At 42.4% G+C, this 26,254-nt stretch overlaps 2 protein-coding genes across 16 annotated transcripts in view; both read left to right on the forward strand.

The window, feature by feature from the left end:
* Positions 1-26,254, forward strand: part of sorbs2a (sorbin and SH3 domain containing 2a) — a 50,059-nt gene that overhangs the window by 20,858 nt on the left and 2,947 nt on the right. For 4 of the 15 annotated variants that reach the window (XM_037096632.1, XM_037096622.1, XM_037096679.1 and 1 more), the window contains 20 exons: positions 535-561; positions 708-832; positions 1,103-1,744; positions 4,353-4,479; positions 4,877-5,052; positions 6,866-6,932; positions 7,918-7,968; positions 8,087-8,303; positions 8,802-8,916; positions 11,807-11,878; positions 13,573-13,629; positions 14,797-14,846; positions 15,810-15,985; positions 19,291-19,370; positions 19,588-19,685; positions 20,056-20,170; positions 20,275-20,403; positions 21,018-21,212; positions 25,589-25,626; positions 25,798-25,904. In XM_037096632.1, the coding sequence (XP_036952527.1) occupies positions 535-561; positions 708-832; positions 1,103-1,744; positions 4,353-4,479; positions 4,877-5,052; positions 6,866-6,932; positions 7,918-7,968; positions 8,087-8,303; positions 8,802-8,916; positions 11,807-11,878; positions 13,573-13,629; positions 14,797-14,846; positions 15,810-15,985; positions 19,291-19,370; positions 19,588-19,685; positions 20,056-20,170; positions 20,275-20,403; positions 21,018-21,212; positions 25,589-25,626; positions 25,798-25,904 (2,664 nt within the window). Of the gene's footprint in view, positions 1-534; positions 562-707; positions 833-1,102; positions 1,745-2,322; positions 2,749-4,352; positions 4,480-4,876; positions 5,053-6,865; positions 6,933-7,917; positions 7,969-8,086; positions 8,304-8,801; positions 8,917-11,806; positions 11,879-13,572; positions 13,630-14,796; positions 14,847-15,809; positions 15,986-19,290; positions 19,371-19,587; positions 19,686-20,055; positions 20,171-20,274; positions 20,404-21,017; positions 21,213-25,588; positions 25,627-25,797; positions 25,905-26,254 lie in introns of those variants that run through there. The other 11 variants (XM_037096727.1, XM_037096647.1, XM_037096725.1 and 8 more) reach the window with 11 other exon arrangements.
* On the forward strand, positions 15,992-19,279 carry LOC119018785 (sorbin and SH3 domain-containing protein 2-like). Its single transcript, XM_037096751.1, has one exon. The coding sequence runs from the start codon at positions 16,314-16,316 to the stop codon at positions 18,264-18,266; it is 1,953 nt and encodes a 650-aa protein (XP_036952646.1). The 5' UTR covers positions 15,992-16,313; the 3' UTR covers positions 18,267-19,279.

Genomic DNA, 26,254 nt, shown 5'->3' on the forward strand with positions numbered 1-26,254 from the left:
CTATACAGAAATCACTCTCCTGGTTGGTTTCAACACTGTACACCACAGAACTGAGGTTAACAAATCAGTATAGAGTGTCTAGTGTGCTGTGAAGTGGATCGTGCAAGCATGAGCTGTCCAGCTTTTAAGCTTTAAGCTAGCTAACATAACCAGACACGTGGAATAAATTGACAGACATATCTATAATCAGAAAAATGTTAACCATGAGTGTATGAAAGTGTTCATGAAGAATTTGTTTAAAGGATAATTCAGGGGTTTTTTAAATCACAGAACAAAGCAGATGCTCATTATTGCTAGCTATGCGCACTGTAATCATTCTTAGAAAAGAGCCCGCAAGATGTGTAGCGATTGCCGAAAGAGAAACCTTCTGAAGTAAGCTTAATCTCATATAAATGATCTGTTAATATATATAATGGCATTTGTTTATATGTTCAGACTGAGTGAATTCTAGCCTCAGAATTATATTTCAGGGATGGATATTATAACACGTTCAGACATGTCATTTATTTTTGCTGTGTCTCCTCTCCTCCCCAGGGAGTGATTCTCACTCATCAGACTTGGGTAAGTTTCTCATCTTACAGTGAATTCAGGTGGAGAATCTTGATTGTACAAGACTAAAGAAGCTTTAAACGCCCCACAGGAGACCAGAAAACTTAATTAAAACACAGTGTAGTGCGTCATGCTAATATTATTAACCTTATCTTTAGATTCCTGGCGGTCACGCAGTGTAACAGATGGGCTTAAGAATGGAGACGCCAACAGCTCATCTCTTGCTGCCAAAGGCTTTCGCAGCGTCAGACCCAACCTACAGGACAAAAAGTCTCCAACACAGGTAAAATGTCTCACACACAACATTGACAGATGTTGATATTTTTAAATATTGAATGCTTTTAGTGAGAAAAAGTCCTGTTTCTGTGAAAAATGGTATTCTAAATGAGACCACAAGCAATCATAATCACGGATCATTTACACAGAACCAAACTGTATTTCTGAGTATGTGTCGGGAACAACTTGATGATTTGTATCAAGCTTTATACTGATGATTTTCATGTTGTTGTTGCTTGAACTCTGCTTGGCTGTTGCATTTTAATTGGCCAATAAGGATAGCAATCACTTCCCCTTGCCACCCCCGAGGAGAGAGAGTTTCCACTTTTCACCCACTGGCAGTAATCTGCCAGACTACAACTCTATCATTGCACTGGCTAATGATTTTAGCCCAGGAACACTAACCCTCACTCAGAATGAAAAATCAATCTTGAAAGAGACCTACACTATTAGTAGCACATCTTCTTACTCCTACTCAGAGACCAGCACAGACCCAGTTCAACAGACAGACCAGTCCACTGTCCCAAATGACAACTGTAGTGCATCCATCACCACTAATTCACAGTCCCAGGAGCGTAAGGTCTCTTCCCTCAAGCTAACCCCTGTCACCATCCCTGACCCCCCAGCTCACAGCAACTCTTACCTTGACCCCCAAACTAAGACCACAGGTTCCCCACCACACACTCCCCTCGCTCCTCAAAAGGGTCCCACCCTGTCTCCACCCTCGACACAGACAGCCTCATTTTCTGTCAACTTGGGCCCGGAGAATCTGAAACAACCAGAGTCTTCAAAAGGCACAGTGGAACCCAAGGTCCCTGACCGAGCCCCAAAACAAACCCCAAGTGCAGGTCCAACCCAGGTGGAGATAACGAAGGCACCTCCTGCAGTACCGCCAAGACCCTCTGCTGCTCAACTTTTGGTACACAACTGACTACATACAGTAACAAAGGAAACCAATGATTGTGTCCATGTTAAGGTCACAGTGATAAGCATCCCTGGGTTTTTGTCGTGGTGACATCAAGAGTGATTAAAGGGTAACACACTGGCACATGCCATCAATAAAACAAACAGAACAAGTAGTCAAGTTACAGAGGTGCAGTTGTTGCACGTCATATGCTGCTTGCGTGTGTTGCCCTTGAGTTTGTTAGTCTTGGTGCTGCCATCCAACCCGCCAACGTAACTAATTATGGTTCTACATATGTGTGACCTCATACTGTATGTGTGATAACCAACTGTTTTATTTCACTGTCTGTGTATTTGTTGCTTTCCAGTTTGAACTAACAAAGCCTCTTCAATTCACAGCATTAATCAGGTTAAGGAAGATGATGCTGCAGCCTCGTGACGCCCGGTGTGGTTTCACAACAGCATTTCACCTTCTGTTAGGCTCACGTGTTACTTCCACACATCCTTTGTGACAACGTGGCTAATGAGTAATGTCACTAAGCACTCTCCTCCTCTCCTCCTTTTCCAATCAACTCCCTCTCCCTCCAACACCAGGGACCTCCCTCACTCGACCCCACAGCAAGGCACTCCCCCTATCGCTGCCACAGCTCAGATTCACTCGACTACCTGTCAGGCCTAATGCCCAAGACTCTATCACCCACCCCATATGTTCCTAGTGGAGCTGGCAGCACAGCTGCTGCAGTCAGCGAGCCAAGCCTTCCCACCATCAGCAGTGTGAGCACCGGTGGCTGCGTGTCACCCTCGGCTTCCCCTGTGACGGTGTCAGCCCTCAGCCACTACTCGTCGTCCACGGCGGGGCTGCTGGATGAGCTACAGATCTGTAGCCTGGACTCACCTGACGCCTCACCTACACCATCGCCCACCCTCAGCCATGTCTCTGCCTACACATCCACTGCTGGCCTTGATGATGTGCTAACAACCTCTGTGGCCTCCACTGCTGCAGCAGCCACTTTCACTAACGTAATTATCCCCACATGTCACTGCTGTAACACATATCATTACCAAAAACAAATGGTTCCCTCCCTCTCTCGACTCATTTGGAATGCTGAACAAGACCTTCACAAAATGTATTATTACTAAAGACTTTTAGCTTTCACTAACCAGCAACTACAACTTACCTGTCAGATAACAGAAATAAATTCAGCACACTCTGTTCCCTTATTATGTTAATGTCTGTACTCATTAGAACTATATGTCTTTGTGTGCTTGTCTGTGTTTCTCTTTGTTATGCCCTTTTTTTTGCAATCCAGCGCAGTGAATCAATACTGTTTCTTAAAGGCCAGTTCACATAAAATATTCATGATGCAAGACAACCATTTTCCTGCACTTTCAGCAGAGTGAGAGTGGAAGCTGCTGGCAGCAGGTGACTGGCACCTTGAAAGACAGGTTGAGTGTTTTATAATGTAACATACGTGAGGACTGCAGCTATATTGCCTTCCAGCTCATTTTATTTCCCTGAGAATCAAAATAAGGGACCCTGCCAGAGAAAATGCACATCTTTATATTATGGCATGCATTTCCGTATGTACCTTTTTCTTCCCAGTTGCAACAAGACTGATATTGAGAGTGGGGCAGTGTGTTAGCAGAGCAACAGCTTCAGAGCTTTGTCTTTGTCCACACAGGATGTGTTCAGACACAGTATTGATTGTAAGTCAGCACTCAAAGCCTACACTAAAGTTATGAGCGTAGAAATAAATAGACTTGAAGCATGAAACTGTACCATAGGTCACAGCTGGGCATACATAGCCCGAGCAAACAAGTCTGTAGAGAGCTGGATTTTTTAGAGTAGAAATGTATTAGTTCCATGAGACACATATGACACAGTCAAATAACCACAGAACTCAAACGTTTCCTGTGCAGACAGACTGTTAGATACACTCATAATAAGGGTTGTCCACTGAGTGTTTGTGTGTTGCTGTAAAGTGAATTAATCACTTTCAGATCGTTGTTTTGCTTGATTGGCACAGTAGGTTTTGGTTTTAGAGTTATCATGAATCTTCAATCTGAACACACAGGCCCTTTAATTAAAATGTTTTTATCCTCAGTCAGATGTTCCTGTGTTGAATGGGAGAGCATTCTACAGAAGAGCCTCCCATTGTAACTGTATCGTGTCCCTTTATCGTCTGTTTTATGTCACGACTAATTTATAATGAAACGTATGTGAATTTGAAAGAGCTGTGTTTGTTTACTGTCACTGTTTTAATCTCTTCTGTCTGTTTTTGAAGTGAAGTGATCAATGAGTGCCCCTTACCCTCACTAACTTTTCTTACATTGTACAGTCACAGATTCAGCAGTTCCTAAGAATCACATCAGGCCCAATATTGTCTACCTGCACATTAATTCCTCTTGAATTGTTAAGTTTTATATAAGTATTTTGAGTCATAATGGATTCATAAAACTAATCACTCTCTTGTTTTGCTAATTGTTTTGTACATTTACAATCATGAACTAATGTTGTAGGGCAGAGAATCAACATTCTCCACTATAGCAGATGAACATTTGTGCTTTCCGCTGCCATCTGTGATTGGTAGTGACTATTTGTCTCTGTTGTGGGTCACTCCTAGGGCCAAGTCCTCTCTCACGCAATGAATGGAAGTACCAGCCATCAGCAGAGGCCCCTCTCTCCCCCGGCCTACCCTCCTCCCCCCATCTCACTCCACACTGGGCTCCAGAGACAGAGCAGGAGTTCAGGTGAGTCACTGGTCTTTTGTCCCTTTATGTGAGGTGACAACACCACACGTTGCATTGAAAATTCTTAGACAATATCAATATTCATTTGTCATACTTGATATTATAAATGTTATAACAGTTTTCAGTTTAGTATAAGTCAAGAATCATTAGCAAAGTATCATCATGACCCATAAGGTTATTTAGGTAAATGTTTTTTTGTTTACAATCCAGTGATATATCATTAATTAGTATAAAATTGAGGGAAAGACAAGGATTGTTCATGTGCTGAAGCATACAAAAGAGCAGTTAATCTTTGCTGGCATTGTTGCCCAGAATTTGAATCCCTTTTAAAAAATATTAGCAGCTATAGCACACAGCGTGTCTTACTCTTTTCCCTCTTCCTCTTCCTTGTATCCAGAGGGCAGCGAGTCAGTCACCAGAGAGTCTGTGGTGTCGGGCCACACCAGCGTCAGCAGCACTGTGCCCATTGCCAGCTTCTCAGAAGAAGAGAAAAAGGTGTCCCTCATTAAAGCTCCACATTATGAAGGCATTGGCCCCGTGGATGAGTCTGGCATCCCTATCGCCATCCGCACGGTGAGTTGAACTCATTGTTTTCTGCAGCAGACTGGATCAGTTAGGTACTGTGATGTTGCACAGGAGCGTCTTTTGACCCATTTCTCTTGTGTTGATATGCGATCATGCTCACAAGAGGGGATCACTTTCAGCTGTCAGCAATGTTTGACTCCATATTAAAAGCCTTTTCTCTTTACTCTTCCTCTGTGAGTTACTTATAAAGATGAGCTTAGAAAAGGACTTTGCTTTTGTACTGCAAAGCCCCTCTTGCTGCTTACTCGTAATAGTGTGTCTGTATGTTATCTCTGTTGAGGCTTTTCCTGTCAGTACCACTCAGTTATCCATTTCTTGAAGAGCAGCATTTAAAACTAGACATGTTAAACTACAGGATAAGTGAGCCAGAGAAAGTAAGAGGAAGAATGAAAGACGGCCAATAAAAGCAAAGAGAAAAGGTGAAAAGGAAAAAAAAAACAGCAAAGAAGAAAAACAGATGCTCCTTATTGTGAGCGGACAAACATTTTTGTGGACACTTTATATGGTAGCCATGGAGAGTGAAGTGGTAATTGGCCCGTCTCATGGCAGTGCCAATGCTACATGCTCAGTCACACGCTCTCCTTCACTGTGGAGCCAAACCGCCTCTTCTGTGACCAGAGTCCAGACTCGCTGTTTAGTGCTACTGAATAAAGAGAGGATTAAGTCTCTCTGCCATTTGATAGCTCTTTTTTGAAGTGGCTGTTAGATCTATACTGTATACACAAAGAGACACATACCAGGGTTTCTCTAGGCAGAGCACCTGAAGCTCCTGTTCTACAAAATCAAGCGTGCTGACAATGATTTCTGAGTGAAGGCACAATCACCTTAGCATAACATCGGACGCAATCATACCAAAACCTAATGGTGTAGTAGTTTATGTAGTAACTGATAACATAGATGTGTCTTTTTCTGACCATACTGGCTGTGTGTTTGGATTTTGTGGCAGTATATATACTGAGTGTCCTCAAAAGCCACATCTCAGGTTGTGCATTGTCGAGTAGGGCTGATTAACTCAAACTCATCATGCTACAGTTTTTTTGCTGCTTGACACAAAAGGGGAAACTTGCACGTTTCTTATTTTCCATGGCTAATCCACAAGAGACGTCAGCCTAATATTAGATATTGGACACATGGGAGTTTCTTCCTTGAATGTACAGCACACAGCAATCAATCTTAATCAGTTTATGAAACAGAGCAAGGCCCGCTGTGCTTGCTTGCTTGTATGCACCTCCCTTAAACAAAGTTCTTGTCAAATCCTACTATGATATTGCACTATGAGCTACTACAACCAACTAGATGGACATTTGAGTGTGTTTTTCTGTGACGGGGGTGAGCTCATCACATTTGATTGGATAAATGTATGTAAATGTTCCTCGATAATGAGTAACCACATTCAGCATGTTAAAGAGATACATTTGAGAAAATGTGTGTGAGAACCAAGCAAATCCACGTTTCACAATAGTTTCTAATCAGTTTTAGCTGCTAAATAGAGCAGTTACCTTGAATTAAGTTGAGTAACCCGATGTAAAGGACCAACCAACATTTCCTAAAGGTTATGGAGTTATGGAGATTGCCTACAAATGTGATAAATGTATCTTCTAAATAATTTATTCATGTATTTCACCTTAAGTTAAATTCTCTGTTAGTGAAATGAATATCTAGAGAAGCAGAGTGTGTTATTTTTCTCTACTCACAAATGTTCAATAAAATAGTGGGAACCCTCTCTACTTTCTAACTTCAGCTATCCAATTTATGTCGTATTTCGCGGCACGTTAATCTTTACGGTTATGTCTCTTCACAGACGGTGGATCGGCCTAAGGATTGGTACAAAACTATGTTCAAACAGATCCACAAGGTTCACAAAGCAGGTACGTCTGTACTGAATCACACAGAACAGCAGAGATGTCCCGTTATCTGATGTTTTGATCATTAGACACTTTTCAGAATTGGTCATGCATACACGCATGTTCGTAATCTTTTTCATTGCGTGTCGGTTCTTGTTAAACCAAAAGTGCCAGAGCAGCTCTCAGCCAGAACTCATTAGATGAGAGCGAGAGAGTCGGAGGCGGAGAAATTGAGAGAAACCTCTAATAGACACTGAGCTGTCCTGGGAAATGTGCTCTAATTTTGTGGGCTTGACAGACTCGCACAGTCAGTACAAGGCTTGTTTGTTCATAACAGCTCAGGCTTCTTCTACTGCGCCACACACACACACACACATTCACACACAATTTTTCATGATTCACTGTGCCTGCAAAACATCTTTATGATGCATCTTGGAGAGTTCCCATGGAGAATATTCACATATTCACAAATTCACTTGAATTTATATGATAGTATTCCAGGAACTCCCAGCAAAAGTGTTGAGAAAATATATAGTTTTCTTTTGCAGAAAACGGCAGCTTTGAATTCAGGCTGATTCAAATACTCAAAGTTACATCTAATTATGGCAGATATGCTGTTATTTTCCTTCAAGTGACTCAACAAAAGACATATTGGAAAATGGGGCTGCACTGTTAATCAAAATATTATTATTAAAATCGCTCCTACTTCATCAAAATAATGGCAGTATGTTTGCTTGTTTCTTTAACATGAAGCTGTATTGGAAAAATTGATTGTTTGAAACACGCTGAGCTTGTGGACGAGCAGTAGTTTATGCTGCTTGGGTGGTTTTGATCCTTCTACCCGGCTGTGAAAAGTTGGTCACTATTGGAAATGACTTTGTAACTGACTGTATTCAAGCTGACTGAAGGTGCTGTTCACCCCAGAGGGGAGACTACAAATTTGTACCCTCTGTGCTTTGAATACTTTATGTACATGTTTCCCAATCAGTTTTTGTGCCTTTCTCTACAGATGACGACTATTCTGACACATATAATGCAACATATGCTGTCATAAACAGTGGTGAGAGACGTTTTTATGTGTGTTATACAATAAGTAATTTCTTCCCAACCCATTTGTCTCCTCCTGTCTGGCTTGCTCTGCTTCATCACTTCTTCCTCCTCTGTCCTCTTCCTAACAGATGACTACAGCCTACAGTCGTCAAACCCCACGATGGCCCACCCTGCTCCCCGGACACATACGTACAGGCCTCTCACAAAAAGCCCTTCGGACAACGGAGGGCATCTGGGGCCTCGGGAGCCTTCACCATCCCCTGTACCCCCACCACCTCCGCCCATGCCATCTCTGCTCCAGCTGAGGGCGAGAGACAGTGACCGCGAGAAAGACTCGCCTGATTCGTAAGAGGAGCTTTGTCTTTTTTTTTCTTTTTTTTTCATAATTTATTACACCTCATTAGTTATGCAATACTGGCACCCAGTCAATTTTGAAAGACCTCATGGATGGGATTGATTGCATCTTATATTTATCTTTCAAATTAATTTTTATTGCTTGCATAAAATTTACACACCATAGATTACATTTAGGAAACTGACCTTCTGCTGGCAGCTTTCATCTGGCTGCAGGAGATGGTTGTTTACATGATCCTAATTAAATCTATCTGAAATGTAAATCATAACAGCTTGATCTTTCAGGCCGAAAGTCTTGGGTTGTGTCTTCCACTTCAGCTCTTTAAAGCAGGTTGATAGTTGTCAGAGAGAGACTGAAAGTACTTTTGAGCATAGTGTTTCTTGTAGTTGTGAGCATATTGAGCCTTTATTCATGTTTGTACATTTAGAAATCTTATGGTTCAATATATTTTGTATATTTTTTTTTATTTCAAAAATTTAACTCACCAGGAATGAATGGGGACCTCCCAACAGAAAAGTGGACACACGAAAGTACCGCGCAGAGCCCAAGAGTATTTTTGAGTATGAGCCTGGGAAGTCCTCTATTTTGGAACAAGAAAGACCGGTGAGTAAGTTTTGAAAATGTTTAGTAGAAAGTCGGAAGCCTTCCTCATTTTATTGCCTTCCTTCATATTTAACCTGTGAGGCCTGTGAAGTTTATTCTTTTTAACATTAAGAAGACGTGATAGTCACTTTCCTGGCCCCAACATCTTGGAAGATAATCTCCATTACTGTAGAAATTTCTGTTTCTATTATTGTAGTTAATCTTGTTGTTGTTTAGTGAAAGATTTGTTCCGTTGCTGTGCCGCTTTGGAGCTTAAAGTCCATTTCTGAAGAGGAAAACAACCAAACATGAAGCAGTAAGATGTAAATATGATGCAGAGGTAGAGCTACAGAATAAAACAAAACAAATTCAGAAATTTAGCACATTTTTCTATCTGTTAGGCTTTCTAGACATTACTATGTTGGCAGTATATTTTCATAATATGGATTTTTGCTTGGACTTCTTTCCACCAGACACAGTGTGGGCGTTTTTAAAAGCGAAGGTTTCCAGCGCTGCATCCTTTAGTGGCTGTGTTGGCTGTTCGCTCTGTGTGGGGTGAATGACAAAGCAGACAGCAGAGATAATTACTGTGTAGAAGGAGGGCAAAAAATAATAGACATGATGTATGTGAGATAAGGACAAGATAGGGGAGAGCGTGTTGTAGAAGTGGAGTCAGTCATGTGGGGAAAGATTGAAAGGAGGAGGTTTTTGTCAAGGTTTATTGTAATGACTGCAGAGAGGGAGAGAGCTCTCCTAGGGCAATAATGCATGAGTCAGTTCCTGATGTAGCAATAAAAGGAGAACATTGGAGAAAGTAGATGTGAACCCACGCTGGCTAATCTGCTGTCTGAGACTCTTTATTAATGTTCTTTTTGATTTTTTTTTTTTTTTTTCAAGGAAAGAAATCGCACACAACAAAATCTTGATCTTGAGTTGTTAGGTGTCCATTTGTGTAATTATGAGCCATAGTAAACAGCAGTGTTTTACCCAGCACTCTATTTGTTTAATTGTTTCTCTTTTTCTTTTGTGCATGCATCTACAGTGCTAGTGTGATCGTCAGTCTGCGCTCTAGGTTTCACTTTTTAACAGGATGACTCATTTGTCTCAAAGCCGAATTCTCTTTTCAGCAGGAGACATGTCACACCACAACACCTACAAAACATCTCCTGGCAGTGTTTCAGTTGGCGTGAAAACTCCAATACCATGTGGGAATGGGGTTAGAAAGAGCAGACAGGGTAGTAAACCAGAGGTGCATCCTCTCTACCGTTTAAAACAACAGTAAAGCTTCTAAAAAGAATAAGCCTCTTCACTGTAGTACATGGTGAAGTGTGTAAATGGAAACAAGTAGAAAGAAAGCTTTTCTTGTTGGAGTTTAAACATAGATTAACATAGATACGCGGGAGAAAATATTATCTGTTTATGTCTTTTTTTTAGTGTGAATTCTTACATCTTCAAATCAAATCCACCTGTATAGAACTGTCAGCTGGGATGTTTGTATCTGTGATACAGAGGAAGAGCTGGGTCTAATAATCGATGTGACATCAGCAGAGATAACGTTTTGCTTCCTAAAGGCAATGTGTCCATTATTTACATTACAGGCATTTTCTTTAAATTTTATTTGACCTTTATTTTGGTAGGTCATTAAAAACAAATTCAGTATACAACAAGTATACAACGACAGCCTGGCAAAAAGACAAAGCCTCTTGAGGGGAGAAAGAGACTAAAAGCCAAAACTAAAATATCAAAGAAAACATAAGAATTCCAACACAACCTACTTCCATACAGTACAAGTACATAACAAAGATACATGCAAACCAGTGGATGTTAGACAGTATTTGAACATTGCGTGGCAGCTGACATACTGCAGAATGATAGAGACTTATCAGTTCTGAACTCTTATTGAAATCTGACTTTAAAACAACTCCATTATTAAACATGTTGGGTGCTGTTGGGGATGATTACAGGGGTGAGTGGTTTGTTTTTATAGCATCTTTGGACAACCGAGCAATTCACAATGCTTTACGTAAGACATTAAAAGTAATAGAAAGTAATATAGGAAGACACATACATAGGATTAATAAGGAAGTGTAAAAAAGTAATTGCTGATTTATGATTTCCCAGTTCTCTAAGCAATTATTCACAGAAAATAATAGCACAAGACTCGTACGTTAACTCGGATCAGGTATTTCAGGTAACAACAATGCAAGTGTTTGACAATAAAAAAATAAAATTAAAAAAAAAATCACTTGGAGTTATTGGAGGCAATGTAGAGTTTGTGCCCTTTTCTCTTCTTCTTAAATGTAATAAGATCTCCTGGTGAGAATTTTAGTGTGCACACAAAGGTGTGGATAATGAGGTTGGCTGTTTGATATGTAATGCTCAAAGTAGCATGCTGATTTTTTTATTATCTGTCACCTGTGCTATGGCTTAGAATAAGGCAGTGGTAATGTGATTCTGTCATCGGATTTACAACCCTGTTAATTTATGTGTATGAATTAAGCCCGAGGTGTTGAAATAGTCTGCCTCTTCAAGTGTCAGACTGTGCATGTTGGATGATTTAGTGTATAAAAAGTTTAATTACTGTCGGCTAATAAAGCACTATTACATGCTGTCTGACAAAATAAAACGAGTGCCGTAATGTTTTGGAATAACTGTCAAACCAGTTAAAGTGGTGAAGCACAATTTCATAGCAGCGTTTGTCTGTAAGAAATGGGTTTTTGCATCACTTCTTCGTCCCCATGAGCCAGTCTATATCTTCATCCTGGTTCATCCTGTGCCCATCTCCCTGTGCCACCTTGGCCCATTCCTAACCATGAGGTCCATGTCTCTCTTTGTGTGTCACTTCTTTCCACACTTCCTTTCTTCTGTCTCTTTTCTACCTCCTCTCTCTGTCACTGTCATGCTTTTCCAGACCTATGATGACATAGATTTAGAGAACGAGCCTTGGTATAAGTTCTTTTCCGAGCTGGAGTTTGGGCGGCCGGTAAGTCAGGGCCGTAGCTGCTCCCTGAACCACAACCCTGCCGTAGGCATACACCCACTCTCTCCACCCCACCCATGTTTTTTTTTAATGTGTACACCAATAGACTGGGTGGGGCTAGTTGTATGGGCATGTGGTAGTTGTTGGGTGCTGTGACCCCCCCCACATTCCCCCCACCCCTGTGACGGGCTGTGTTATGTCTCTGCGTTGCTGGGTTTTTTGGTCTGGTGGCTAGCAGGCACTGAAATGTCCACACACAAACCTTCATGTACTGAAATTGTTATTTCAGTTGTTTTCTTACTGCATCTTGTCCAAAAATAAGCAAGAAAATGGGTCAAAAGACCTATTTTCTTTAGAAGCCCCCAATGCTTTAGGTGACCTGGTCGAACGTCACAGATCAGTCAATCAGTACATCATAACATTTATAAATACACAAACGATGAGCTATCTGTCGATAAGGACTATCCTTTAGTTCCACATAACAATCTGAGTCTGTACAGTTCTTCATCTCTGGCATATGCTAAAATGTGCATCAGTCAGCCTAATGAAAACAAAAATACTGGCAGAAATTAGTTAATGACAAATTAATACACAGACTTAATAATGTCTGTGTTAAGTTATTATTGATAATTTCAGCCAGTAGTTTTGTTCATCTCCACTCTTGGTGGAGGAATGCTCCTCATATCTTCAAGCCATATACTTTAGCGCCCTCTGCTGGATGTCGGTGGTAACTACATCCTGGTGGCTCTGGGCAGGGATTGCCTCTAGCCACAGATCGGGGATCAAATTACCCCAACCTGACTGATTTACAGTGTCATGAGGACATGCCTCTGTCCATGTCACCATGACATCAGCTAATGATTTGTTGGGCTTATTCGAAATGTTCAGGTGAAAATATCACATCTGGAACTGTCATGACTTCCCACAGTCATGTTGGCCTGTTAGCTGAGATTTCTACCTGCAATATTTTGAATGTTTCACATCACTGAATAAGCCCGTAGAGTGTAGGTGGTTGTCCTACATTTACTGACTGGTCCAGCTGGGACACAATCTCACAGTATGTTCAGTGTTTGAGTGTTTATTGAGGTGACACAAGAAGTATCGGGAAGTTTATTTACCGACTGAGTGAACCCGAGTTTATCTGCACTTGTAAACGAGCACTGAATCACAGGATTTGATCGCACAACTCTTTGCACTCAAATAAACACAACACTGCAGCTTGTGCTTCACTCTGCCTTCTGCTTCACAGCTTGCTCTCACACTCTGCATGTGTTTGTGATACATGGGCACATTTCTGTGTGTGTGTGTTTGTGTTATAAAGGTTGGTAGCATTGGCATACTGTAGTTAAATTGTTGTTGTTATGAGATTAGTATTGGAATAAAGCATCAACAGAATGTGCTTATAAACAAACATGCATTATATGTAGGGAAGTGTGTGTGTGTTTGTATGTAAAAGTGTGTGGAGTGTGTGCACATGTATGCGTTGTACATGTAAAGCACATGGGCAACGTATGTGAACTAGTCCATCTCTGGTTACTCAGATTCTCTAACGGGTGTCACTCTCTCCACATGTTTCTTGTTTTTTGGTTTCTCCCCATGATGTCACCACTGCTTCTCCTCCTTCACCTCATTTTCACCTTCCTTCTATTCCTCCTCCTCCTCCTCCTGCTCACTACTGCTGCTGCTTGGGGCTCAAGCCTCCTAAAAAACGGCTGGATTATAATCCAGACATCTCCGCTCGCCAGCGCATTGAGGTAATCTCACATTCATGAGTGTTCCAGTATTGTTGTTAATATCACAATTTCTAACCAATCACAGGAATATATGTTGTGAAGAAAAACATAAGATATAATTGCTTAAAATGAGTCTAATGTAGGGAAGCAACATTTCAGTGTCCATCCATCCATCCACAGCAAAATGAGTATGATGTTGCTTTTTTAAGACTGTTGAACTTGTATCTTTAATATGCTATTCACTTATTGCTTGGCATTGTATGAAATTCTGCTGGTTATACTGCATACATTTATTTTATGTTATTAGAACATCTTTCTCCTCTGAAAGGGAGAGCACTTTGGAAACCATGTGTTTGTTAAAATTGTGCTATATGAATAAAGTGGATTGGATTAAATTGCATCTAGAAGAAACACAGAGTAGTGGTCTCCTACTGTAGTAGACAAAGGTCAGTTGTATTCCTTTCTCCATTGGATATTTGACCAGATAAATGCTTCATATATACAGTTTAGGCAATCTTTAAGGTTAGGAGACAATGTTATTTAAGAGAACTGAACTCCAAAATCTTTGAATCTTCTTACATTTCCACAAGCACTGGTATACGCTGGGAAAAAAATGCCACAACAAAAATTGGTTAATAAACAACAGCGAGTACAAGGTGTGTCTTGCTTGTTACAAGTTAAAGAAAAATCTGCCAGTGGAATGGAAGTAAAATTCACTAAAAACAAGTTCCATTTATCTCACTGAAATCATGTTTCTGTGTTTCCAAAATGATCGTGTGATTGCAGTTTATGGTTTAGCCTCTCCTTGAAGAGACTTGCAGAGGCTATTATAGTGTATCAACCCTTTTTACCACTAAGACCCATTCCAGCTGATCCATGCCAGGTTTTGCAGGGTAACATTTGCCCCCCTGAGCTCAGCTCACAACATCCTTTGCTAGATCACCTTTGCCATCATCCTCCAGAGAAGCATGAGAGAGCAGAGATTTATCTTCGTCACTTACACCGGTATGCCTCTTTTCAGTCAGGTGTGCCATGTGGAACCAGCATCCATCGCACCTTAAACTGGGGGAGCGATTTAAGCGTGGCACAGCAACAACCGCATGCAGGCTGTGCATTGTGAGCTGCTCTGCTTCGAGTCTTTGTTCTTGCGGAGCTCACTTTTCCCTTTTGTTGTCTGCCCTATTTCAGACATCCCTGCACATCGCTCCTGCTGACAAGGCTCCGGAGAGACCTGCGAGGTAAACTCTGTTTCTTTTATTTTCCTCTGCATCAACCCCTTCGCTCTCTCCCATCCTTTCAACAGCAGTGGCTCTTGTTGTGATTCAGCACGGAATCAAAACTGCTCTTTCTTGCCTCGGCTCTGGTGCAAATAGCCTCTGTGCCTTCTATTGAGGATGATTTGCAAGGTTTATTGTTGGTCTTTATTTGCCATTGTCACTGAAGGCAGGGCGCTTTGCATCTCCCTCCCTCTAACTGAGCCAGAATAAATTAACCCAGCAAACCTATTGATTCTGCCCTTCACCTCCTCTCCTTGCCTCAACCCCCTCTCTTCCTCCCCTCGTCGTAGTCCCTTTCACCAGTGGCCTGCTTATTCAGTCGCATTCTCCTCGCTGAACAGAAAGGGCAGAAATGGGATGTGATGAATAGGCTATGTAATTCTTTTAAGTGACATGGAGTGGGTTTCTTCTGAATAGAAAGGCCATTACTGTTTAGACATCTTGAATGAGAGAAGTTACCGTAACTCTGTTGTCTCTCTGTCAGACACAAAGATAATAGCCTAATTTATAGTTAGGTGAGCTTGGCTATTCTTAAAAATGCGTTACGAATGCCAACAACTTTATGACTATAAAAAACTTCAGTATAGGTTAGACATGAAAAATCCTCAAAATTGGAAAAGAAATTTCTGCCTTACAGTAGCAATAAATGTATATTTGTCTCTACCTTTGACTCTTTTCTAAACCACTTAGGCTAAGTGTTACATAGTGATTTCACTCCATTCAGAGTCGATTAAAGATATGAAACACCATTCCCTTTGTTAATATTTATTATATTTGGTCTATACGGGGTTTGACGTTGCAGGAAATCAGTTAAAAAAGAATATACTCACAAGACAATCAAATTCAATTGATCTGATGTTAACTACATTCATTAGCGCATAGTTTTCTGAAAGCAGTTGTCATTGATGTCTGACTGTGTTGCAGTGCTGCCAGCGACTACAGGAAGAGAAGGAAGTCTGAGCCATCAAGTTCCCAAGTGAATGCTCAGTCTCAGAACAGAGCTGCCACTTCCCCTAAACCAGTGGATGCCTACAGACCCAGCAGCAGCCTAAAGAAACCTGTGATTCGTTCCTCACCATCCTCACCCTCCAGAGCCAAAGGTACACACATACATACATTCATATAACCTCCTCTCCTTTTCACTCGATATTCTTTTCTCTCCATGTTTCTCTATTCCCTGCTTTTCCCCAGACTATCATATGTTTGTACTGTACTTACCACATTGCCAGAAAATCAAAGAATATTTGTTGTGTTTTCCTCAATACAAAGTTAGTCTGTCTTCGTCACAAGTGTCCCTGGTCCCTTGGTATTGGTCGAAGTCTGAAGAAAAAGCATCAAATCATCTTTTTTTCCCTACCCTCTTTTTTCCACTAATTCTTCTTCCTCTCCCCAGCTCCTCCACCTTTTTGCTGGGTATTACTTCTTAACATGCTTTCCTCCTTCTTCTTTTTCACCACGCTGCTCTTTATTGGACATCTGAAAGGTGGGGACGCATGCAACATGTATTCAAACAGTCTGACCTCCCCAGGGTCTTATCAAGGACCCTGTCTGCCCCCTGTCCCCTCTGACCCTGACCATTGCCAGGAGGATGGCAGCCAGGAAGGCAGCTCCTCCTCCAAGCAGTCTGTCTATTGTAAGAACACTTGGCAGAAAAAACGTCGGAATCCTGAGACATGGAGCAGTGCGGAGGAGGTACCTCCCTCCCCTGGCAAGCTCAAATCACGTAGCTGTGATGACTTACTTAATGATGGGCATTCTGGCTCAGGCAGGCGCAACGCCACACGCTCGGAAAGTGCGGGGTCACTGGTCTGTGATGGGAATCCTTCAGGTTCGACTGGCTCCACTTCCACGTGCTCATTGCCTCGCCCCCACCGGCGACGGGCACATGATTCACCGGGCTTTCTCCAGCTCTATCGTAAGATGCACCAGATTGACAGAGCTCAGCTGATTCCATCTGAAGTCATCCGGTCTGTCCGTGCTCGCATCCTGGACCTAGAACGCCAGCCTCATCTGCATCGGCATCGCCTCTCTCCTTGGACACCCTCTTGGGGCGTGGAAGTGCCACGTGATATGGTGCCAAACCGCATTTCTGAATATGAGCGCCTTATTAAGAAGTCCAAATCCATGCCTAACTTGGAAGACGGTGAGTTGCCTTCAGGCACTACCACACCAGGTGGCTCATCATCTCGAGCCAGTAGTGGTGGTGGTTGCACACCCAGTTTTCCTAAACGCCGTTTTTCCATAGAGTCTTTGCTAGAAGAAGATAACAACGGCAACATTGGAACAGTACCCCACACCATGGATCACTTGCATCGACCTCGTAGCCCACCTGAAGGCCAGCCTCGGGTTGGACCCGAGCCCAGTCGTGGACGGTCTTTTCCTGCTCCTTCTGTTCCCCGAAACTCTCAAGCCAACCCAGACTACTCTGACAGTGAACAAGACGCTGTTGCGTCAGACCTCAGTGACTTTATCCAGGTGGAGGGTTCCTCATTTTGCAGTGAGAGTGACTTTGACCATTGCTCACTAACCTCTTCTGAGAGCTTGTATGGCTCTTCCAGCATCCATCACCATCACCACCTCCGTCATCACCACCACCATCACCACCACCACCCTGGTCACCAAAGTATAGGCCAGAGTCAAGGCTACCAACACCGCCACCTCATCAGCACCTGCAAAGGCCGCTGCCCAGCCTCTTATACCCGTTTTACAACAATGCTTCGCCACGAGAGAGAACGAGCACGCCAGGAGCGCCAGAGACCCTCACAGCAGAACCACAGCAGCCATTCCCAAATCCAGAGCTCACAGTCCCAGCAAGCGATGTCCAAGCTGGCCTTTCTGGTCAGCCCAGTGCCTTTCCGCAGGAAAAAGGGCTCACCACCTACCTCCAGAAGAAGGAGTGATGGAGATCGAGGTAGCAGACCCAAGTCCAAACAGGCCATTTATGAAGCACTAGATGCAGCCTTGAGAGACATATATGAGCACATCCAAGCAGAGAGAGGCCACAGAGGAAGTAGGGCACCTGATGACAGCATCCTGAGAAGAATACTGGCCGAACTGCTCCCAAATGTGCCTGAACGAAGCTCCTCATTGCGTGGGAGGAGGGGTTGTCTGCAGGGGGGTCACTCCTCTGCATCTTTGTACCCAGATGGGAGTCCCACTGGGTATGCCTCATATAGAGGGGATCCCTCAACACCACAGTTGCAGTCACCACGGCTACAGTCACCAATCAGTGCCTGTTACGGACGCCACTCAGACACCTCAAACAATAATGAATATGGAGAGGAGCAGGGCAATGGTCTCTGTTATTCAGGTGGAGATATTACACGCATCACACCTCAAATATGCTCATGTACACTTTTTCACATAGCCACCTACGTATAGTTTTTTTCTACATTAACACAGACACATGCATGCATATCCACTTCAAATGAATCCACATACATTTACCTTAATGTCTCTTTCAGTATTGTTTTGTCTTGTTGCCCTTTTCCCCTCATTGGTCAGCCAATGCATTCATTACTGTTCTTTTTTATCTATTTATTTGACACCTGTTTGCTGTAAACTCTCAAGTAAAACCAGGTATTAGAGTAATGACCATTCTTTAATTCTGTGGTAAACTGTAAACAGTGAAACTAAACACTTCATGTGGATTTTTCACATGAAAGGTCTGCTACTAAATTGGAGGCGTGATGCCACTGGACCTGCTGAATGGCTGTTAATCTGAAGTTTTGTAGTCAAATGATTTGACAGTATTATTGATGATGATGCTGATAAATGGGTCATCTCCTAAAGTGCATGTCTCATGCATGCCACTGAGATTGAGGCTCAGGGTTGGAATCCACCAGACTTCACAGACTTCAAATTTAGGTCTTTTGGACATGTTTTATGCTCAGTGGGCAGGTGTCTCAAATGAATAAAACAAAATAATTGAGAATTTACAGTATATTACTGTGGTTGGGTTAAATAAATGTAAATACCCCTCTGTTTGTTTTTAATTTGATTATTGTTTTGTAGATTGATGAAAAAAATTATTTATCCCTGTATCGTTCCTTCCCTCAAGCCATTTGCTTGTATGTTTATGTTTGTTGGTTTTATGGTTTTATCATACCTTTGGGCTGTATTCCCCTTGTTTCATTTTGTGTTTCAGCTTTTTTGTAGGGTTGCATGTGTCACATTGTGAGAACTACTTTCACCATGTTTTATCCTTTTAAAAAATGGAAATAAAACACACCTGTTTTTGACTCCAAGTCTTCATTCCCTTATTTACTTGTTGGAATGACATCATGTCTGTACCATTCGTTGTATTTTCCCAAAGCACATTTTTGTATTGTGAGCATGCACATGTTGTGATAGTTGTTGCTGTGGTAACTCCTGTGACATGTTTATGTGTCTCTGCTAAACACAGACCAGGATGTCTCCAGGTGTTATTCCAGCATGGATGGACGCCTCACACCCCAGAGCAGAAGATCTGTTCCTGACAGAGAGGTACAACGTCGAAACTGGTTGCTAGTGTGTACTTCTGTAGTAGCACTAAATCAATTCAAAGATAATTGAGAAATACACCCAAAATACACCTTCATAATGTGTGACAGTTGGTCGATTGGTTCAGCTTGACGATACCACAGCACATTTTTTCTCACAAAAATTAAAAAGCTATATTTTATGTTTTGCCGGCTTTCTTTTTCTCACTCCCATCTCTTAGGTCTCCCATAAACAGATGACACAACTTATTCTGTTCTCTCTCCTCCATCAGAAACAGCCCGCAAGAGCCATTTATGATTTTAAGGCACAGACAGCTAAGTGAGTACAGTAAATGCACAACGCACGCTGAAGGAAGCCAAGCTTTAAAGCATGAATGTCTAACTGCATTTCAGCGCATCGCGACTCATTGCTTTCTTTATATTCTTTAGCATTTCTTGCATAAAGTTTATTTTCTTTCAAAGATAATGTCATTGTCACATTTTACCACCACACCTGGATGGCTTTAACTGATTTATTGGTTTCAGTCTTTAAAATACAAGCATGACAAAAGCTGATTTCTATTGTGCTTTATCTTATTTCATCCTGCTTCTGTGGCTGAAGTTCTGTAGCCGATGCTGTTTAAATGAATTGTGCTGTGCTGGTTGAGGTGGTCAGTGCTGGCACTTCTTTTGACATGAACATGTTGCAGGGAGCTGACATTTAAGAAGGGCGATTCGGTGAACATCATCCGACAGATAGACAACAACTGGTATGAAGGGGAGCACCGTGGACGGGTTGGAATATTCCCCATGTCATATGTAGAAGTAAGTGTGAAACTGAAAAAACTGTGTGTGAGTCCTGTAGATATGCATCTTTTTCTGCTCCAGTTGGTCTTACTGGTTTTTCTCCTTCTTCAACACATAAACAGAGGATGCCGTCCACAGAGAAGCAGCAGCCCATTCGTCCACCTCCACCAGCACATGTCAGAGAGATCGGAGAGGCAGTGGCTCGCTACAACTTCAATGCAGACACTAATGTGGAGCTGTCTCTTAGAAAGGTAATATTTTTGTGTCATAAAAAAGGTGAAATGGTTTATAATTATGAAGAAACCTTGGATTTCCAGAAGATCTATACTATTTTGAATGTATCAGTCTTTGAAGTGATTGTATAAACTCAAAAAATGCAACATTTTCATAAAGTATAGAGAAAGAAGTCGTCATCCACGTGTAGTTTTAATGTGATTATAGCTTACAGCGGTTGTTTTAGATAGTGCCTGTGGTTTCCACCAGTTTTGCCATGGCACTTTTGAGAAGTGTTCCAGAGGTGTCTCTCCTCTTTGCTCTGTTGAGATGACACGCCAAGTCTATTTTTTGATGGAAGCGGACAGCAGCCATGGCAAACTGCACAGAGCAGATCAAGCCAGGAAGAAAGTCAAACACAGAAATGGAATAGAGCTCTTGGTCAGTTTTCTAAATAAACATGTGAAACAGTCAAACAACAGAACAAAACCTAACCAACGTGATATACTTAACCCTGGTAGAAGGACAAAAATCTTGGAACTATTACGAAACAAACACAACCTGAGCGAGTTGACAATTGGACTTTGATTGTTTTAACAGTGCTGTGTTGCAATTAAAAAATCCTGTGTTTTATTTTGTTGCGTGTCCGTAGGGCGAGAGAGTGATTGTGATAAGGCAGGTGGACCAGAACTGGTATGAGGGGAAGATCCCAGACACAACCAAACAGGGCATCTTTCCCGTGTCATACGTTGACATCGTCAAGCGCTCCCCGTCCAAGAGCTCCACCCACCACATAGACCCACATGGTTACCCTGGTAACAGGACACCGAGCTCTACACCCATCAAGGTAGGGGAACCACTACACACATAATGATAGTCAAAAAAGGTACAATAGTGTTACAAATTTCTAAGCAGCAATTTGTTTTAAAATTGAAGTAATTACAGTACTTTGAGCCGCTTTGATTGTGGGTTATTTGTTTATAGTTGTTTACAGCAGGGTTAGTTGTTGACCACATCATAAACACCAGCATGAATATTTGAATATATAAGTAAACACATCATCTGCATAATGGAGTATATTACAGCTTTTATGCTCTGTTTAGCCCACAGATTACATTAAACATACTCAAAATGCTTTACTTTCTCTTCGTCTTTTATAAATTACATTATTCCTTCTTTTTTACTTTACCTTCATGGAGCCCTTCTACCATCTACCCCCATCCTCCACAACTCGTGACCTCCCCTCCCCTCACCTTCCACTGAGAAGGCTTGACCTGCAAGCTATCACCAATGAGTGGCTGTCCCTCACACTGGACCCATCAGCTTCTACTCCAGCTCGCTCCCTCACAACCACCCCAGTTCCTCCCACACCACCACCTCTCCCCACTGACCTTGCACCTTTCCTAAAGCCTCAGGAGCCTAAGGCATCCTCACCTGTGCCCTCATATAAAGGCTTTGCCCGGCCAGGCCAGACATATACCAGAACTCCTCCTTATAAAGAAGGGAGACAGGGTTTAGGTCACACCCCAGCTACCCTGCCTTTCTCCCCGCCTCCCCCTCCTTCTCCTCCTCCTCCTCCTCCTCCTCTTCCACTTCCTCATTCCTCATTTAGTTCTTCAGTGCCAGACTCCTCACTGCAGTATGACACTGGCAAAGGAAAAGCCCAAACTTCACGTGTCACTAAGCCAGAGGTCTTGTACTGCACAGTGCCAGAGCCAATCAAATCATCCACACACGTTCCTCTGCAGCACAAGTTTAATGTGCAAGAAAACAAAAGCAGCAAAATCCATAATATTGAGCTGCATGTAAAAGACCCTTATGATGAGCTGTTGTCCATGATCCTGGATGACTGCACCAGTACAGATGACTTTTCAAGATTATCTCCTGTAGAATTCCCACCAGCTAAACCAACCAATGAATCAAAGTGCAGGTTTAAGCTAAAATCAGAGGAATCCCATCAGCCAGCAGTGAAACCCACAGAATCGTCCGCAGCCAGCGACCTGGCAGGGGGCGTTCGGTTAGAGATGCTGTTTCACAAGCCTGTGACGATGGAGCCTCTTTCCATCACATGGGAAGGGCTGTCAGCAGCTCTGAGTGAGCCACCGATCGAGTCTCAGAGACCACCATCTGTGAAAGGAAGGGGATTTACTGAGTTGTTCATTGAGGAAGAGGAAGAAACTAGAGAGGACAAAGAGGAGGACATTAAAGGTTTAAATGAGAGACTCAGTCCACAGGTAGAGCATGGTGTGAGCTGCATCTTGAGTTTGCAAACACTACAGCGCCCCTGGAATTGAGATGGAGGGATATATTTTAAATCTACAAAAACAGACCCACTTCTTTATTCTCTTTTAAAAAGTTTGATGTTCACTGTCCTTGTGTCACTTAGCAATTTTGGTAAGCCCGAATGTATTAACAGAGAAGCAGTGTGAATGTGTTAAATAACCAAACAGCTGAGGAGTGCGTCCTAGTTTACTTGTTGATTTATCGTGATGGGACATAAGCAGAATGTTTCTTTATAATGCTAATATTGTCTTAGAGTAACACTCAAAAGCAGGTGTTTAAAAGGAAAAAAAAATCTTGGATGTAAAATATTTTCCTCCATGTGTCTTCCGGGGCTCTGAGAAATACATCCATCAGAATCAGCATTTAGCTTCAGTGATTCAGCTTCATAATTGATGTGTGTGTCATTACCTCCATAGGCTGACGTCTCTCCTTCCACTCTGACACAGCCTTCTCCCCCCGGCCTCCCCTCACCCTCCATACCACCTCCTCTGACCTCCTTACCTCCTCCTCCTTCGTCATCTTCTACTTCCTCTTTCACTCCCTCTCCGCCTTCTTTCTCGCGGTCACAACAGCAGGATCATAACATCATCCCTCGCTCTCCCCCTGTCTCCCCTCGACCCCCATCCCTTCCTCGCCTCATGACGTCACCACTCCCTCCAGTCTCTCCCTCTCCACCTGTCTCACCTCCTCCCCTGCACTCCTCTCACCCATCTTCGAATGTTCCCTCGCAGCGCTTTGTCTCAGCCTCTCCCTGTCTCTCTCATCCGATCACATCACGCCCCGACTCAGAGGTGACTGTTTCCCCTCTTGCCTTGTCTTCCCCTAAATCTGTCTCTCCTCCCCTCACCACTCCACGCTCTCCCCCCACTCCCCATATTGCACCCCATCCAGGACGTAGGTCTCCCAAGGTGAAGGTAAAGCTGCACTGTGGAGATGAAGGCATTGATTTAGACCGTGTTTGTGGTGCAAAATTTTATGACAAGAGCTCATCTGTTAATACCCAACTCTAACCTTAGTGTCATTGATGTTAGTGCAGCTGAAACTGTGGTTGAAAAAAAGTGTGAACTAATCAACTGACAGAATATTAATGGACGACATTTTGTGATTTTTGTGATTCATCTGATTAATTGTTTATGTTGTCTATGCAGGAAAAATGCTGTGACAGTTTTCTCTGCCTCATATAACTGCTTACATTTACATGCACACTAGGTTATTCAGAATATGAGAATATTCATAATTTGATATGCAGAAAAACAGGATATTAATTTTGGAAAGAGGCCTTATTCTGAATGCAGTATTTTCCTTTATGTGGGTTATATCGATAATTGCCGGGGTTTGGGAGCATTCTTTAACAGACCTGTGCATTTAGAATATACTCAATTTGCATTTTTACCACAGTTTTGTGACACATCACCTTTAGCCTGTCTACGGTCAGCTCTGTGTGTGTTGTTGATGCACTGACTAGCCATCAGGCCGGGGTAGTGATGCATGCACAAATGAAAACCCGCAGGCTCTTCTCATTTCTCTATTGTGTCCCTCCTTGTCTCCTCTCTCCCCCATCCTCCTGCCATTGACCTGGAAATTGATCTCAAACAGCCATTTTGAAGGATTTCTCAATTCCTAAAATGCATTTTGAGGAGAGAGGAGGCTTGCTGGAGGTGCTGAGGGCGGATGCACAGGTGTATCTTACATGGGATTCTTTTCCACGGCCGTGACAAAAAATAGTTGTGACACAAAGCTGGAAAACACAGGCCATGGTGGGAGCACAGCAGACGTTCTTTTACATTTAGGATGAGCAGCTGTGCTACCTCATATTTAGTTGACATTGCTTTAAACTGACAGATCCGAAGGACAGGTAGCACATTTTGTTCAACAGGTTTTGCCTTGACTCATGTCTCATTCTCGCCAGGAGGCGAGGAAATTAATCGAAGCTCAATAGGCATCACGCCTATTTTTAAACATTATAAAAGACTTCGATGTTTTTGGATATGCACAAATATTGCAAAGCCCAGCTTTTCTAAAAGAGCAAAAACTGGAATATTTTTGTGCATGTAAACGCAGTCGGTGTGAAATTATTTAAAAAACAATTTCAAGATGTTACTTTGGGCTCTTGTAAATTGTGATGGGCGTTTTTCACTGTTAATGGATTTAAAATAGACCGAAGGATTAATCAACATGGATCAACAGATTAACAGCTGAGGAAAATACTTGCTTGCTGCAGCCATGGCTAACTAACATAAATTGTTCATTATTGAGTAAGCGCTATGGGGATGATTTATGGACAGCTGAGAACATTCTTGAATTGGTGTGCTGCTCATGTAGATTGTACTGCTCTATGTTGAATTGAATTATCAATGGAATCGGCATGTTGGGTGACATTTTACAGCACGTTACTGGCCTCTGTGCTTGTGTGTACAGCTCATAGTGAAGCCTGCTGACTCGGTTATTGTTGTAGATTATTGTTGTGTTCCTTCTGGTCTTTCTGCCTGTTAAGCAGGATCCACTTGTGGGTGGTAAACCTCCTCGTAGCCCCATCTTGTCCCGCAGGTCCCATCTGTCCTCGATTAGAGGTCGAAGGGTAGGGGGGCATGTCTTCATTCAACCATGATCTGACTGTGCTGGAAGGAAATCTTTAGAAATACACACATCATTCACCACATCCACGTCCTATAGCATGTACAGTACAGTCTGCAGTTTTTCATATGCAGTGTGATTTTCTTTCTTGTATTTCTGCTCATTCAAGGCCTGAGTGTTTGTTTGGTTTTGCCTTGTTATATTTGTTTTAAAGGAAACGGTCGCCTCTCTGATTATGAAATCCTGCCTTATTTGTCAACAACAGCAGACAAGTCTTTGCTTTCCACCTCCAGTAACCCTGAACCTGATAGCCTCACGATATCCACATTTTAACTGTTCGTCTGTCTGTTTCTGTCTTTCCTACAGCGATTAGTACAGGATGCACTTCAAGGTGGAGGAGACCCGTAAGTTACATTTGTTTTTAATCATATTTGACCAAGAAAATATCACTTTGTGTCACAGTATGTGTGCACTTAAATTTGCTTTATGTCCATACAATTTGAACACCAAAAGAAAGGTAGCATTACTGCTGTGTTATCGTAGATGTGAGTTTACCATCGCGTTCTCTCACACAGGTACCAGGCCGTGTACAACTACATGCCTCGCAACGAGGATGAGCTGGAGCTGAAGGAGGGCGACGTTGTGGATGTGATGGAGAAGTGCGACGATGGCTGGTTTGTTGGTAAGAAGAGGGAATTCTGGGTTTTCTATTCCAAAGACATTCGAGTTGATGTTCGCTTTAAACATGCAGTAGAGGACTTGATAGAAGCGGTACAATAGAGAGAAGGCAGGTAAATAATTTGTGTTCAGTAGTGAGGTTTCCATCCAGATCCTCCACCCCACACCCACCCCCCAAAAAAAAACACAGCAAGTGAAAATGCAGCATATCCAAGTTTTAATATCTAGTACCAGACAAAAACAAATACTACGCAGTCCAATTTAAGACTGAGACCACTAGATGGCACTGTGATCCCAGCACATATTTATAATCTCACAGTTAAAGGTCAGTGACTGTGAGAATATGTTTGTCAT

This window comes from Acanthopagrus latus, chromosome 1 (assembly GCF_904848185.1).
Source record: "Acanthopagrus latus isolate v.2019 chromosome 1, fAcaLat1.1, whole genome shotgun sequence".
Taxonomy (NCBI): Eukaryota; Metazoa; Chordata; class Actinopteri; order Spariformes; family Sparidae; genus Acanthopagrus; species Acanthopagrus latus.